The sequence below is a fragment of the Neopsephotus bourkii genome, unplaced genomic scaffold (genome assembly GCF_033783945.1).
Source record: "Neopsephotus bourkii isolate Nb327-2 ecotype Australia unplaced genomic scaffold, CSIRO-AGI_Nbou_v1 NB_1749, whole genome shotgun sequence".
Lineage (NCBI taxonomy): Eukaryota > Metazoa > Chordata > Aves > Psittaciformes > Psittacidae > Neopsephotus > Neopsephotus bourkii.
In genome coordinates, this window is record NW_026902223.1 from 277,542 (window position 1) to 292,822 (window position 15,281).

The following is a 15,281-nucleotide window of genomic DNA, read 5'->3' on the forward strand; positions in this document are numbered from 1 at the left end:
TTGGTGGGGATTTCCTGCTGGAAGAGGAGATCAGCTTTGCTCTGACTGATGGGGAGTTTAGGGAGGAGCTGTTTTGAAAGGTTTTCCAGGTTCCAGAACTTCTTGAACAGGGAACAGGTTAGAACATTGCCTCCAGGTTTCTCTCTCCCAGCCCTGGGCTTCTTCTTGGAGCTGAAGCGTGTCGCTTCCCAGCTGTTGACTGGCTGGGCTACGCACTGAGCAGTGCTTGGAGCTGTGGGCTCTAACCCTTGTCTTCCAGCTGGTGATGTGCCTGGAAGAGGCGAGACCTTCCAAAACGCGATGACCTCCAGTTGCTTGGGGTGTCAGTCTCAGCCCTGTCCCTCCTGGAGCCAGCCTGAGGTCAGACCTGTCCAGAGCTGAGTTCTGAACCCATCTGGAGGCCTGGCCCTGCACTGCTGCTGGTGAGACTGTGCTGCTCTGGAGCGAGGCCCGGAGCCAGGAGGGCAGAGCCGGCGGCAGCGCTGCCGCGGCTGGAGGGGCCGGTGCGTGCCTGCGCTCTGTGGGTGCGGGGGGGGACGCGAGTGCCTCTGCTGTGCTCTGGCCGGGGAGGTGTGCTGGACCCCGGGGATGTCTCTGAGGCGGTGGCGGGGCCGTCCCGCGGCCTCTCGTGTACAGTGTTCCGTCCCGAGGTGCTCGTCCGTTTGGTTCCCTGCTGTGAAGGTGTCGTGTTTTCTTTCTCCCGCCCCGGGGGCCGGGGGGAGGCGGTGCCGCGGGCCCCGGCGGTTGTGTATCGTGTGGTGACTTGTGTACGGGCGCCGCTGCCCGGCGGAGCGGGCGGTATTTATTGGTAAGTTATGCCCGGCGGCGGCCGGCCGGCCGGTATTTATTGCTGTACATAGAGCCCGGCCGCCGCCGCCCTTTTGTACGTGACAATAAACCGCTTTCAAACAGCCACCGCCTCGCGCTTCCTTAGGGCGCGGTCCGCCGCGCCGCTGGGGGGCGCCGTCGCGCTCGAGGTGGGCGGGGCTGAGGGCGGGCGGAAGCGGGCCTGCGGCCGGGCGGGCGGTGGCGGAAGCGCGGCGCTTCCGGGGAGATGGCGGCCGGCGGCAGCGCGAGCCGCGCGGAGCGAAAGGCGGCGGCCCGCGCCGAGCTCCTGCAGCAGGAGGAGCAGCGGGACCGGCGGAGACAGGTACGGCCCTGCCCGGCGCCGGCCGCCCCCCGCCCCGCGGCCACCCTGACCTCCCGTGCCGCGCAGGTGTTCCGCATCTGGAGGAAGCCGCCGGCGGAGCGGAGCCCCGAGGAGTGCCAAGTGCTGGACGAGAGCGACGACATCGTCCGCGAGCTGGAGCGGCGCCGCAAGCGGCGAGAGCGGCTGCGCCGGCGGCAGGAGGAGGTGCGCGTCGGGGCCGGCGCAGGGGCGCTGGAGCTGCGGCGGGCCGCGGGAGCAGCCGCGGGGCCGGGAACGGCTCTGCTCCGCTCGCGGTTCGCTCCGTTTCGGGGCTGCCAGACCCGTGCGGGCGCGTGCCTCGGGACCGGGAGATGGATCCGCGTGTGCTGCGATCCGGGAGCCTCTACTCTTGACCCCCCTTGGGCAGCAACGGGTTATTTTTAACGTGGAAAAGACGGGGGGTGATGGGCACAAGTTATTGCTGGGGAGTCCCTGGCTGGGCACAGGAGGGAAGTTTCTCGGAAGGAGAACCGCCAGCCATTGGAATGGTCTCCATAGGGAAGTGGTGGATTCCCCAGCACTGGACACTTAAGATCTGTCTGGACAGGGTGCTGGGGCAGCTAGCCTAGCTCATGCTTTGCCTGGGAAGGTTGGCCCAGATGATCCATAAAGTCACTTCCAACCTGAGGTTTTGGGATTCTGTGGTTGTTTTCTTCGGAAGCCACTTCTGGTAGCAGTGATGGCTGGTGTCAAGCGTGCAGAGACTGCTCTGCTATCCCCAGCTCACCCTATCTCAGAAACACGTGAACTTGCTCAATTGTGTTTTCCAGGTATGTGACGAACCAGAGGAGTTAAGGAGAAAGGCCACTGAGCTGGCTGCTGCCATCTGCAGCGCCAAGCACCTCATCATCTACACGGGAGCCGGGATCAGTACGGTAGGTTTCTTCAGGGTGAGTGGCTGGAGCTGTGGGAGCTTCTGCAGGGCTGTTGCAGTGTTTGGGCTATTTTTGTGGTTTCCGAATGACTGCATGGTGCATGTTAGGAGCCTGGGTTGTGGCGGGAGCACACGCACCATGACGAGGGCAATGGTTAGTTTGTATCCTGGGCTCATGCCTCCTGCCCAGGAGATTCTGAGGCTGCATCACCTCTGTGAGCATGTGAGGAACGTGCTGCTTAAACGGGAAGATCGCCAATCTGGCTCCATTCTTGAGTGTCTTTGACTGCTTTTGGTCTGAAACCTAAAACCAAATTGACTCATTAACGTTGTGCTAATAGAATCATAGACTAGTTAGGGTTGGAAAGGACCTTAAGATCATCTAGTTCCAACCCCCCTGCTATGAGCAGGGACACCTCACACTAAACCATATCACCCAAGGCTGCGTCCAGCCTGGACAAGCAGGAGTAGCTGGTGCTACTGGAACTTAGAAATGACACTTCAAGAAATGCTGTGATGGCTTCTGGGAAAGTGGAAATCTGGGAAAGAAGTGGCTCTTCTTCTTCTAACGTGATGTGTCACTTTACTGATACCTGACATGGGAACCCTACTTTCTGTCCCTTTTCTACAGTGTGTACTGATATGGGGCACGATTCTGGGCAGGATGTACAATGTTAGGAGTATTTTTGCTGAGTGTGAGCTGCCAGAAATCAGTCTAATGAAAGTAAGGAAAGATTCAAGAATTAAGTTATGTGTAAGGAGTGGCAATACCAAGGGTCAAAAAGAGTTCTGGAGGGACTCCATAGTGGTAAAATTGGAGAAAATAAATACTGGGGGTGAAAATGGGAGCTTTAAGGTAGAAGAGATGCTAAAGAGAGAGAGAACATGAAAAGAAGGTTTTACTGCAATTAGGGAACCACTGCTCTAGAAACCTTGGAGGGAATTAAAAAGTCCCTGTCAGTGAGGAGGGTCTGGAGGCCCTGGGTGCGATCGGGTTGATGTGTTTGAGGACAAGGGTGTGAACCTCCTGCCAGGCCTCATTTTTTCTCCCCTGATGACACAGGCAGCTTCGATCCCAGACTACAGAGGCCCTAATGGCATATGGACGTTGCTGCAGAAGGGCAGGAGCATCAGGTAGAGACACAATCTGAGCTGTGTGGCAGAAAGCTGAGACTGAAGGAGACCTTAATGGCAATTCAACTTTATTTTTTTCCTTGCGCCTTGTCAGGGCCACAGATCTGAGTGAGGCAGAGCCCACGCTCACCCACATGAGCATCGCCTGCCTACACAAGCACAACCTGGTAAGATGCTTTTGCTGCGCCTCACTTTTGTTCCTCTGTGTATGGTAAATAAAGCCCACCAAGGGAAAAAAGCTTTTCATGAGGCTGCCTAACTCCTGTTTTCACTCAGGTGGCTACGTGTCTATGTGTATAAATCACACGTGCTCACATACACCTGAGTCTCCGTCAGGCTTGCTCCAGTCTGTAGCCCTGGCAGCTTTTCCCCTTGTGCCTTGTCTTTCACACTGTGTGCTTGCATCTTGTGGCCACAGCGTCAGCAGCACTGGCAGCTCTCTGATACTGCTGTGTGACAGGAGGAGCTCTCATAAAGCTCTGTTCTCCAGGCTGCCTTATTTCCCATCCACCCTGCACAGGGTGATTTGGCATGTGTTGAGACACCTCATTTGAGTAACACAGTCAGTGCTGTGTGCGCGTGCGTGGTAACTGGCTCAGTGTGTTGTTCTCCTCAAGGTGCAGCACGTGGTGTCTCAAAACTGTGATGGGCTGCACCTGCGGAGTGGGTTGCCCCGAGCAGCAATATCTGAGCTTCATGGAAACATGTACATAGAGGTGAGTGGCCAGAACAGGGTGAAGTTACTGCCTGGGGGCTTTGCAGGAAAATAGTACAAACTATTTATCTATCACTAGCTCAAGAACTAGGAAAAGGGCTACCCTTTGCTTAGTTAAGGCCATCAGGTTTGGGATGAACGAGCTAGGAAGCACAAACTGAAGCATTCTGTACAGCTCTCACTGTACTTGCTAGAGCTTTCTGCTTCTGTCTGCTCTTCTTCAGCCCTCCCCTGAAATCCCTCCTGTGGCAAAGCTCACAGGCCCCCTGTAATTCCAATTGCTGGCTGAGGTTTTCCAGACTTTCCCTAGTTAGCATCTGATCCCTGATGATCCCTCCTAGCACTTCCACTTTGTTGTCCCCATAAAGTGCTTTTCTCCTGAGGGCAGTGGCTGGTTCCTGGCCTCCCACAGCCTTGGATGCTGGGGGTGTAACAGGGTTTTGCTTTTTTCCTGTGCCAGGTCTGCACTTCGTGTACACCCAACAGAGAGTATGTGCGAGTATTTGACGTCACGGAGCGCACAGCCCTGCACAGGCATCACACTGGCAGGATGTGCCACAAGTGTGGGGCGCAGTTGAGAGATACAATCGTCCACTTTGGGGAGAAGGGGACATTGAGGCAGCCCCTGAACTGGGAAGCAGCAACAGAAGCTGCAAGCAAAGCAGATGTGATTCTTTGTCTGGGTTCCAGCTTAAAGGTAACTTTAGAGACTCGGTGAAGATTGTTAGCAGCATTCCCTCTTGGTGCTACACCTTGGTGCTGAGCAGTCTCCTCCCAAACAGACAACTGTAAACTCTGGTGTCAGGATTCGCCCACCATCTGTGATAGTCTCTCTTCCTCCCTCTTTCCCCTCCTGGTAATACATTCCTTTTCCTCTCGCCGATGCGGGTCGCTGTTCCGCGGCCGTTGGCTGTGCTCAGCCCCTCTGTTTTGTGACAGGTCCTGAAAAAATACCCCCACCTTTGGTGCATGAGCAAGCCGCCGCCCCGGCGTCCCAAGCTCTACATCGTGAACCTGCAGGTGAGCGCGCCCGGCACGGGCTGGGAGGGTGTGGGACAGCCCGGTGCCGGTGTGTGGTCAGCCGGGGGGGGGGCGGGAGGTGTTGCAGCCGCTGCAGCCGCGGCTCTGCTGTCGCTCCTGCAGTGGACCCCCAAGGACGACCTGGCCGCCCTGAAGCTGCACGGCCGCTGCGACGACGTGATGCGGCTGGTGATGGCGGAGCTGGGGCTGGACATCCCGCGCTACGACCGGTGAGCGCCGGGGCCCTGCCCCGCACCCGGCGGTGCCCGCCCGGGGCCGCCCGGCAGCTGTCCCACGCTCGCCCTCTCTCCGCAGGGCGCGGGACCCCATCTTCGCGCTGGCCGAGCCGCTGCTCCCCGGCGAGGAGGGGACGCACTCGCGGAAGCCGGTGGCGCCGCCGCCGGGCGCCGAGGAGCCGCCGCGGAGCGAGGAGGCGCAGCGGGAGCAGCCGGGGCCGCCGGGCCGGGCCGGGGGGTGGCTCGGCCGCGGCTGCGCCAAGGGATCCCGGCGCAGGAAGAGCTGAGCGGGGGCGGGGCCGCGCCCCAAGATGGCGGCGGGGCGGGCGCGGGGCGGGGCGAGGCGGGCGGTGGCGGCTCCGGTGGCTGTTCCGCGGGCGCGCGGCGCTGCCGGTGACAGCGCGGCCATGCTGCGCAACGGGGCGGCGGGCGGCGGCCCCGCGGCGGGCGGCAGGGCTGCGGCGCGGCCTGTGCGCGTCTGGTGCGACGGATGGTGAGTGGGGCGGGCGCGGAGAAATAAACGGTGTTGGCGACGCTGGTGCCTCCGGCTCCTCTGTGACCGCGGCCGGGCCCGCAACGGGACGGGGCTCCCGCAAGGTTTGCGCGGCGGGGGGAGGGGAGCCCCCGCAGGGCCGTGCCTTGGTTCGCCCGGGGCTGGGTGCGGAGAGAGCGGGCGCTGCGGCTGCCCCGGGGAGCCCGGCGCGGTCTGGCAGCGCTGCCCCGTGCGGAGCCGGTGACACCCGACCGGCGGGCCGGCTGCTCCCGCGGGCTGACCCGGCCGCTGTGTTTGCAGCTATGACATGGTGCACTACGGGCACTCGAACCAGCTGCGCCAGGCGCGGACCATGGGCGATTACCTGATCGTCGGGGTGCACACGGACGGTAAGAGCGCTGCCCCTCGAGCCGCGCAGCGGAGTCACCCCGAGAGCTGCCCCCCCCCCGAGCGCTGCCCCTCGAGCCGCGCAGCGGAGAGCGCTGCCCCTCGAGCCGCGCAGCGGAGTCACCCCGAGAGCTGCCCCCCCCCCCGGCACAGAGCGGCACCTCCGCAAGGAGCGGCAGCCTTCAGAGAGCAGGGGAGAAGGGAGAAGGGCTCCCCCGTTCCCACTCGGGAGCGAGGGCTCGGTAGCTCAGAGCTCGTGGGTTTGTGTGAGGCGTGACCCGTGTCCTGTGCTGTAGGAACAACTGCACCAGCTGAGAACCTGGCTGGTTTTGCTGGTGCAGACTGTGGAGCTGATAACTCCAAGGCACATCGGTGCGTGGAGAGGACTCGTTGTAGCCCATTGGGAAGTTAAGTGCTAAGAACTAGTTCTTGTGTGTGAAGATGGATTTTAAATTGGTTTATGGATGCGTATGTTCTAGCATGAAGCTGTTGTTTAACAGGGGAATTTTCCCTTGGGGCTGCCAGGCGGTCCAGGTACCTCCCAGTAGCAAGCATCTGGGTGCAGGGAGGCACCGGGTCCTTCTGCCTTTCCAGGGAGTTCCAGGGCCCTTGTTACATGCTTAGGAAATGCAACTGAATTAAAGTCTTTTCTGATCTAGCTGAGGGTTCCTCCTCGAGTATGAGCCCCTGATGCAGTTCACCCACCCGTGAGATGAATGAGGCTCCTGTAGGAGAGCTTCTTCATAGCTGTGGTACATGCTTCTAATGGGGCTTTTCTGTTTCTTGCTCAGAGGAGATTGCCAAGCACAAGGGCCCCCCTGTCTTTACGCAGGAGGAGAGGTACAAAATGGTGCAAGCCATTAAGTGGGTGGATGAGATTGCTCCAGGAGCTCCCTATGTCACCACACTGGAAACTCTGGACAAATACAACTGTGACTTCTGTGTGCACGGTGGTGAGTGATATTCTGAGGTGTTCCATTAACACAGACCCTGTGGGGCTCGTGTGCTCCAGGCTGAGGAACGTGCTGGCCACTGGGTACCTCGTGTGCAGGGATCTGCTTCCTGGCTTCTGACCTGCTGTGGTGGGGAAACACTGCTGTGTGCCAGGCTTAGCGTGCTGGGCTCCCCAGGGGTGGGCACATCCCTGGGCTATAAGCAGCCCTCTCACTGACAGAGGGGAAGTGCTGTCTGACAGCTATCCTGAGGTTAGCACTAGCAGAAATCTGTGCAGACCTTAACGTGAAAAACGCTGTTAAAGGGTAAGTGCAGAAATACAGTTGTGTTTATAGCTACTTATCCTGGGATGAGATCAGATCTGGGAAGCTTCTCTCCCTTTATCCAGCTGATAAGCTGTTCAGGGGCTTAGCTGACCATGTAATCAGAGACCCAGTTCCTATTGGGAACACTTTTCAGTTTACAGTCACTGAAGAGCACCTGTGTTCTGGGAAACACCCTTGCCCTTGCACTCTGTCCCTTCCTGGGCCTGCTGCTCGGATTCACGCAGCCTCAGCCCTTCCCCAGGCCCTCAGGAGGTGATCTCTTGGTTTGATCAGGAGGAGTCTTTGCACTCATGTCATGGATCTTCCTCATCTGAGCCCGGCGCCTGCCGTCGATGAGCCAAGCGTTTCACTAAGTGTCCATAAATCATTAATCCTGTGTGAGACAGACGGGCTTTTTCACGTGGACAGGCTGATTATCAAATTCCTTGTTAACTTAGTTACGTGTCCTGAACACGCCTGGGGTGCGTGACCCTTCCTAGGCTCAGTGAGGGATTATGGCAGCAGAGCTGCGCTTGTGGCCTTTGCTCCGGTTGCCCTGTGCTTATCCCCTCTGCCAAGTCACTCTGTACTTGCACCTGGGTGATGCCCTTATGCTGCAGCTTTGCCAGGTTGTGTTGATGCAGAGATAAGTTCTGCAATAGCTGAGCTGGACTGGGAGGATGACAGGCACAAACCCACTGTTTGTGCCCGTGTGCAGCGTGTCCTTGTGCCCTGACGTGAGGGGGGGGGTTAGGACTCCTCTGTCACCCGTGAGCTGCCAGTGCCTGCTGTGAACAGGCTGTTCTGCCAAATGAGAATGGGTTTTCACTTGTGAAAACTTTGCACTGTCACTGGGAGTAAGTGAGAGGTGCTTTTGTAGAGTGAGTTGGGAACTCTGGCAAAGACAAACCAGAGTTAACTCTGAGGAAGGTTAGCTCCATGTGGCTGTACAAGTGGCATCACTGCGGGAAGGAACGGGCTGTTGGAGGGCTGTTAAATTTACTGGAAAGGTGGTAACATGAGCCAACAGCCAAAAGCAGTCCTGGGGATATGAAGGTTGAGGTGCTTTTTGGTAGGCTGATGGGAGCTGTTCATTGTCATTCAGGCAGTAATTCAGTCCTGGCTGCTGCTGGTGTCAGTGCAAGGGCAACTGGCTCTCATCTTCCGGGCTACCTACAGAACAGTGGGCTGGATGGCTAATGGTGATCAGCATGCAGGAATATGCTTGTCTCCACAGATGGGGTGGTCTTGCAACCCCTTGGCGTTCCCCTGGGATGCAGGATGTATCCCCTGTGTGCACACAGGGGTTCAGTGCAGGAGTTGTGGTCTGGCCAATGTGCTGAACCTGTTCAGCTCCTGCCATCAGAGCAGCTTCTGTGCAGCAGGGCTTGGGTGCAGTTCTGAGGCTTTTCTCTCTCTGCAGATGACATCACCCTCACGATAGATGGCAAGGATACCTATGAGGAGGTGAAGGCTGCGGGGCGATACAGGTAACCTGCGGCTGCGCCCCTTCCTCCCCTGCTGTGGGCAGTTTCTGAGAGTTTGTGCCCTGAAGGGGATCAGATAAAGCACAGCTGTCCCCAGGTTACACTTGGATTCAGCTGCGATGTGTGCCAGAGCTTCAGTTGCTTCTGCCACTGTGGCTCTGGGAGGTGTTGCAGCCTGGCAGCTGGTGGGGCCTGCCTGGTCCTGGCAGAAGCTAGATCTGGCCTCGAGGCTTCATTGGGGGTTGGCTCTTCTGGGGAGCCTGTGCAAGGTAAGCTCTGCTCATGTGAGCAGTTGCTGTGGGGTGGAGATGCAGAGGCTCAGTGAATGGATGCTGTACTTTATATCAAGAGCAGGCAGAAGCACAGCCCCTCGTTTGGGTTTGTCAGGTGTTGTGTGGTAACGGTGGGAAATGAGGAGAAACCCGTTTCTGTGGCTTCTGCTCTATCTTTGCTTGTCTCCCTGCAGGGAATGCAAACGCACCCAAGGTGTGTCCACCACTGACCTCGTTGGCCGCATGCTGCTCATGACTAAAGCTCACCACAGCAACATAGTGAGTCACGGGGCTTTGGGTGGGAGTTCGGAGTCCAGGGCATTTGCCAGCTCTTTCCTTTTGCTGTCCCAAATGGCAGTGGAGCTCCTGGGCCTGGCTCCTGGGTGCAGGGAGAACTGGAAAGCTGCTTATGGGCAGTGGCAGCAAAACAACCTGCTTATGTTTGCTTAAGCCTGCCTGAGATCACAGCAATCTCAGCCCGTGCTGCTTTGGAGAAGGGGGAGGTTGAGGGGTGGTGAAAGCTTCAGTCCTTGGTGACAGGCGTGGGAATCTGGGAATGTTACGGGCACTACAGGCTATCCTGTGCCTTCCCCGGGCGTGAAGCTGCACCCTGCAGCCATGTCGATCCATCAGCCCAGTGCTGCCAGAACTGGAAAGTCTTCTTCCTTCCCACTGAGCTGCATGCTTCTGCCTCCTGCTGTCTCTAGTCTGATCAGACCTTCCTCGAGTCTCTTCAGCTCACTGTGTGCTAGATAGCTGATGTAGCCAAAGGAAAATAAAGGAAGTAGTCATATGGTGGTTGATGAGTGGAAGCTCCTATATAACAGCAGGGACAAGACAAAGGACCAGTTCAGGGATGAGGGGAGATCTTCCAGTGTGCTGAGCTGTTAGATTGGCTTAGCTGGACTTCCGAAGCTCACCCCATGCCATGGCGCCGTGCTCTGGCTGGCCGCAGGGATCTGAGCCCATCTCCAGTGCAGTGTCTTTGGAAGGAGGAGGGACACCGTCCTCTTAGGGGCTTGCGTTGTTGTGGGAGGACGTAGGTTTGAAATGCTATCAGGTCTGCAGGCTGGGCAAGAGCCACCGTCACTGTGTGGTGCCAGGCAGGGATCAGATGAGGACACGATTCATCTGACTCACGCTGGGACACGACTCTGGAGATGAACTGGTTTGTCAGTGTTCAGAGCCAGGGATCTGGTGTGCAGCCTGAGCCACCCACGGCCATGTTCCTGCTCATGTGAGCTGTTTGAGTGCTTCAACATTGTGACTCTTTATCTCCCTTCAGGATGAGGACCTAGACTATCGGAAGCACACTGACAACTTTGGGAAGGTAATGTGAGTTCTGGTCATGGATGTCTCGTTGTTGTCCTGTCCCAGAAGGGTTCCAAATGTGCTTTCAGCCTCTGTTGCAGGCTTGTTTTCCCCCCCCATATTTAGTAGCAACCTCAGTAAGTGTTTGCTTGTCGATAAAGGACTGCTGTAATTGGTGAAATAGGTGTGGCCGTGCAGGGCCGGAGGGTGAAGTGTCCTTCAGCGATGCCGTGGAGCTGCTGCACCCATTGAGCCTTTGCTGTTGTTCTGGCTTGCTTGAACGTTCTTAACCACTGTTCTTTTGGGTCCCAAGTGCCTGCAGGGACAGCCCAAGGAGAGCCTCTGTGGATGCTGCTTGCAGTGGTGTGCATCAGGTCTGGGAAGTGTCTGTAGCAGGCACATGGCTGGCATGAGTGTACTGCAGGACTCGTGTGCTGGTGGAGCCGTCCTGGGTCTGGCTCAGGCTCGCGCTGCCTCTCAAGAGCTGTTAGCCCCCCTCTGTCCCTGGGTGTTGCACTTGCCTGGTTAACAAGCGCTGGTACTTAAAGCTCTTACTCGCAGGGGGTTTGCTGGTTGGGCTGAGTTATCCTCTCTGTTCCCCACCACACTGGGATGTTTGAGCGGTGTGAGGGGCCCGTCGCTGCAGCATGGTTGTTCCCTGGTGCTTGGATCACCAGGTTCCTGCATGGCCCCGCAGCTGAGCCCCTTTGCATGCTGCGTGCGCCTGGCTTGCCCACTCTCGCCGGGGTTGTCTTTGTTCTTGCCAGTCTCGTAGAGCCCAAGCTTTAGGGGTCAGGCAGGTGCCCGAGGGGGTGACCCGGTGTCTGTTCCCAGATCTGATGTGTGGGGGGCTAAAACTCCATCCTTGGTTTCATGGCGCTGGTATTGGCTCCTGCTGGAGCCAGGGGGAGGCTGCTGGAGGCTGGAGAGGAGCGAGGGCAGGTTGTGTGTTACTGAGCCTTGTCTCTCCTGGCAATCCAAACCTGCCCTGTTGCTTTCCTCCTTCTTGAGCTTTCTTCTTGGCATCTCCTGAGCTGGCTGTCGGGGACGATTTGCGCCGTGTTTGACAGAGCAAAAACGGCCTTTGAGATTGCTGAACTCTTTGGTGCCAGGAGCGTGGGAAGTCTGAGCTGCTGAGAGCTGTGATACTTGCACATTGCCTGTGGCTGCGTCTGTGTTGTCCAAACCCCTCCTGGAGCCTGGAAAGCAGATGTGTATGGGGTGTGTTTTTCCAGGGACCAAAGGGTCACAGTCCTTGGACAGGTGTCTCGCAGTTCCTGCAGACATCTCAGAAGATCATCCAGTTTGCATCAGGGAAGGAACCACAGCCCGGAGACACCATCATCTATGTGGCTGGAGCCTTTGACCTGTTCCGTATCCTGGACTTTGTTTTGTCAGGAAAGCAGCACTTGTCTTCCAGTTTAATGTTCTCATGTTCTGAGGTGCCAGACCAGGATATTTGTCTCTTTTTTCTTTTTTCCTTTCTTTCTCTCTCTGTAGCTGTGCAAGTGGGGGGCAGGCAGGATTCTCACTGCCTGAGTTGCAGGACACTTGGAACGGAGCTGTAGGTGCTCTCTGGAGAGGTTTGTGGCTGTTGGAGGGTGCCAGGGAGACAGGCGGATGCTCTCCCTGCTCTGGCGATCACACTCCAGTCCCCTCTGAGGGCTGGCGTCACGGCCCAAGCAACTGCCCGGGCCACCTTGGAGCAGTCTCAGAGGCACTGAGCCAGAACAGCCAAGTCAGGTAGAACTTCTGGACAGAGGCAAAGTTGAGGCCATGCGAGGTGGAGCTGGTGATGTCTGGTTTTTGCCCAGGACCTGTGGAGGAAGGAGGCGACTGGATATGGGCAACGAATAATGCAGAAATCAAATCCATAAGACTCCCACTGTGGTTTTTCAGTGCATCTGTTCCTGTCTCCCTTTCCCTATTTTCTGTGTTAGTTTCAGTTCCTTAAAGTGTTCTACAGATATTGGGCACGTAGATTTCCTGGAGAAGGTTCACCAGCTGGCAGAGAAACCCTACATCATCGCTGGGCTGCACTTTGATCAGGTCAGTGTATAATGTTGTCCAAAGACAGAGCGTCTTGGCCCCTGTTCTTTCTGTGCTCAGGAAGCTGGGAATGGGATGTGTTTGCCACAACAGGGTTTTCATGTTGGGAGAAAGCAAGAGGGAAAGGGGTTGCTCTGTCTCTCTTTAACTGTGCCTGGTGCTTTGTTTAGGAAGTAAATCGCTACAAAGGGAAGAACTATCCCATCATGAACATCCATGAGAGAACACTCAGCGTGTTGGCCTGCAGGGTAAGTGCCTCTTGGCAGTGTCTCTGCACCATTTCAGAACTTGCCCGGAGCTTGGTGGTGGTCTCCTGTAGCCAACAACCTCACACAGGTTCTTTAGCGTGTGCTGGGGAAGCAGAGACGGGTCACCTCAGGCTGCCAGAGGAGCTGACGTGCTCTCAGGAGAGGTCCCTGGGCTCCGCTGTTGTCCTGGCTAACCTGAGCTGTTGAACTCCCCCACCTCTGGGCAGCAAAGGCAGCAGGGAAGGAAATTCCTGGGAAAGAAATATGGGGAGGCCCAGAAGCGTGTTCCCTGAGCTACAGACTTCTAGATTTGCTGTATATACGTTACCAGAAAGCATATTTTGCAGTGGAACTAAAAGATGCTGACCTGCTTAAGGGTGTTCAGGAAGCAGGCTGACCCCTGGTTTGGGGGTGCTGGTTTGTGGTTTTGGGGTGGGTGTGTTTGTTTTTCCCAAATCTGGACTCTTTACTTGCTTTTCCTCTAGTATGTCTCAGAAGTGGTGATTGGAGCCCCCTATGCTGTCACTGCTGACCTGCTGGATCACTTCAGGGTGAGTCTTTGCTTATAGGTGGATGTGAAGGTGTTGGGTGTGATGTGCTTGGGGAACTGAAGTGGTGCAGTAAAACACAGGGGTGCAGAGGAGAGAAGGTCCAGCTCAGCAGGGTTACTGGCAGCGCCAGATGCACCAGCAGGGCCAGTACAGGAGGGGTGACTTTGCTGGTGTCCAGGCTGTGCTGCAGCAGTTGCAGTGGCAGGGAAGGTCCCTGTGCATTTTTTGGGTCTTGTCAACAATTTGTATCCTTCTCCAGGTAACACTTGTGTGTCATGGGATGACGGAGGTGGTGCCGGACAAGGATGGTTCTGACCCGTACGAGGTAAGGCACCAGCTGCTGTTGGCTGTGCTGCTTTGTCAGCACTGGATAGATGCAGCATGGCTTCGTGTTCCCGAGCTGGGAACTTGTACTGCAGAGGATGCTCCCAAGTGAGTGCAGTGCAGGTGAGCCTGGTTTTCATCCACCCTTGAGGGTGGCTGCTTGGAGCAAAGGTGTAAACAGCTCTGTTCTTGCCCTCTCTCTTTGGTTTGCCTGTTTCTGGTGCCTTCATGGCAGAGTGAGAAATCCTGTAGCCTTTGCTCTATGCCAGTCCTGGGCAGCTCCCACAGACATAAAGCTTTGCTTTCAGCAAGTATTTATCCTGCCTCCTAGGAATCATTTTGTGTTGTGGCTGGCTGGGTGCCCTAGGACCTGCCACGGCTTCCGCTCAACATCCCCTGCTGAGCTGTAACCCCCAGGGCCTGTGTGTCTCCCCAGCTCAGTCTGCTGTTTGTCCACAGGAACCGAAGAGACGTGGCATTTTCCAGCTTGTGGACAGTGGCAGCAACCTCACCACAGATCTCATTGTGCAGAGGATCATCAAGAACAGGTTGGTTTTCTTTATCTCCCATTTCTGTCACATACTGTACTGACCAGCTTGCGTGAGGACTAATGAATGGGATCAGACAGGGAGAGGAGTGGTTACCTAAAGGCACAGGGTCAGTAACTGGTCCTTCATCTGCCATAGCTTGGGGAGGCTGCTTAGATGTGGATGTACTGGACTGCAGAGGGAAAGGAACAGCTGAACTCTGCTGTGTCAGTGTGTGTCACTGTGTTTTACTGGTCTTTCTCTATCAATGATAAAATTCCCTTGCTCTATTCCCAGGGGGAATGAGCATGTTGCTTCTTTCAGAGCTTTGCTTTTTTAGGCCTGAGCCCTTTGCCTTCAGTAACCTTGGCTCAGTCAGTGGTAAATTCGGTTTTGGTATTATTAAATGGTCTGTTCCAGGACAGGCCAAGCATGGAGCAGGAGTGTCTGCTGCTGGGGCAGAAACAAGTGGTGTTTTCCCAGTGTGGGAGCCTGTGAAGTGGTGGGAACAGCTGTGGGAAGGTCTGGGCTCTTGAAAGCAGTTGGGAGGTTACTGGTGGTTTCTGAAGCACTCTTGGAGCAGAGTAGCAGGAGCTATGGTGCTCCCCTGCTCCAGGTGAGATAGGGATGGATGAGAATCTTATGGCATTTTGTGATTGATGCAGGCTGGAGTTTGAAGCTAGGAACCAGAAGAAGGAAGCAAAAGAGCTGGCTGTGCTGGAGGCCATGAGGAGACTGGAAGAGGAGAAGCACTAGGCCAGCAGAGAGCTGGTGTGTGGGTCACAGATCACCGCAACCTCACCTCTTGAGAGCAGACAAGCTCTTGGAGGGGACCCCTGGACAGGGACCTCGCTGCTGGTGCGCAGGGTGTGCTGTCTGCCCTCTCCTGGCCTAGCTCCTCCTCCAGTAACTGCAGCCAGTAAGGCCGGAACTTGCTGCTGCCGCCTGGTTTCTCCTCCATCAGCCCCTTCCCAGGGGAGATACGACAGAGAAAAAAAAAAGTTTTAAAGGTTTTAATTCTAACCCATGTTTTAACCCCTTGATGTGCTTTTACTGCTGCCAGTTCTGGCTTTTAGTAGGAGGGAAATGGAGCAGCTGCCCAGGCCCCATGTCTGGCTGGAGCCTGTGCTCCTGAGCAGCCTGGGGGTGGTGGTGGGGACAGGCTGGTGGGAACAGTCACCCCGGGGACGGCCCCTGCACAGACA

General features: G+C 56.6%; 2 protein-coding genes across 4 annotated transcripts; both read left to right on the forward strand.

Annotated features, from left to right (window-relative positions):
- Positions 1–1,019: 1,019 nt before the first annotated feature.
- Positions 1,020–5,497, forward strand: SIRT7 (sirtuin 7). The gene is made up of 10 exons (XM_061377234.1): positions 1,020–1,150; positions 1,217–1,354; positions 1,960–2,064; positions 3,127–3,197; positions 3,292–3,364; positions 3,815–3,913; positions 4,373–4,609; positions 4,852–4,932; positions 5,056–5,162; positions 5,248–5,497. The coding sequence occupies exons 1-10, from the start codon at positions 1,055–1,057 to the stop codon at positions 5,453–5,455; spliced, it is 1,215 nt and encodes a 404-aa protein (XP_061233218.1). The 5' UTR covers positions 1,020–1,054; the 3' UTR covers positions 5,456–5,497.
- Positions 5,498–5,511: 14 nt separating this feature from the next.
- Positions 5,512–15,099, forward strand: PCYT2 (phosphate cytidylyltransferase 2, ethanolamine). Of its 3 annotated transcripts, XM_061377231.1 has the most exons (13): positions 5,512–5,661; positions 5,962–6,050; positions 6,840–7,001; positions 8,731–8,797; positions 9,261–9,345; positions 10,352–10,396; positions 11,613–11,751; positions 12,344–12,426; positions 12,597–12,674; positions 13,160–13,225; positions 13,485–13,550; positions 14,009–14,097; positions 14,742–15,099. In XM_061377231.1, the coding sequence occupies exons 1-13, from the start codon at positions 5,576–5,578 to the stop codon at positions 14,830–14,832; spliced, it is 1,146 nt and encodes a 381-aa protein (XP_061233215.1). In that variant the 5' UTR covers positions 5,512–5,575; the 3' UTR covers positions 14,833–15,099. The 3 variants fall into 3 exon arrangements, with proteins under 3 accessions (XP_061233215.1, XP_061233216.1, XP_061233217.1); XM_061377232.1 differs by lacking the exon at positions 10,352–10,396; XM_061377233.1 differs by lacking the exon at positions 6,840–7,001.
- Positions 15,100–15,281: the final 182 nt, after the last annotated feature.

Coding starts and splice junctions, on each gene's coding strand:
- SIRT7 (XM_061377234.1), top strand. CDS start 1,055: ATGGCGGCCGGCGGCAGCGCGAGCCGCGCGGAGCGAAAGGCGGCGGCC. Junction 3,365..3,814: donor GCCTACACAAGCACAACCTG/GTAAGATGCTTT, acceptor GTTCTCCTCAAG/GTGCAGCACGTGGTGTCTCA. Junction 4,610..4,851: donor GTCTGGGTTCCAGCTTAAAG/GTAACTTTAGAG, acceptor GTTTTGTGACAG/GTCCTGAAAAAATACCCCCA.
- PCYT2 (XM_061377231.1), top strand. CDS start 5,576: ATGCTGCGCAACGGGGCGGCGGGCGGCGGCCCCGCGGCGGGCGGCAGG. Junction 6,051..6,839: donor CGTCGGGGTGCACACGGACG/GTAAGAGCGCTG, acceptor TTTCTTGCTCAG/AGGAGATTGCCAAGCACAAG. Junction 8,798..9,260: donor AAGGCTGCGGGGCGATACAG/GTAACCTGCGGC, acceptor GTCTCCCTGCAG/GGAATGCAAACGCACCCAAG.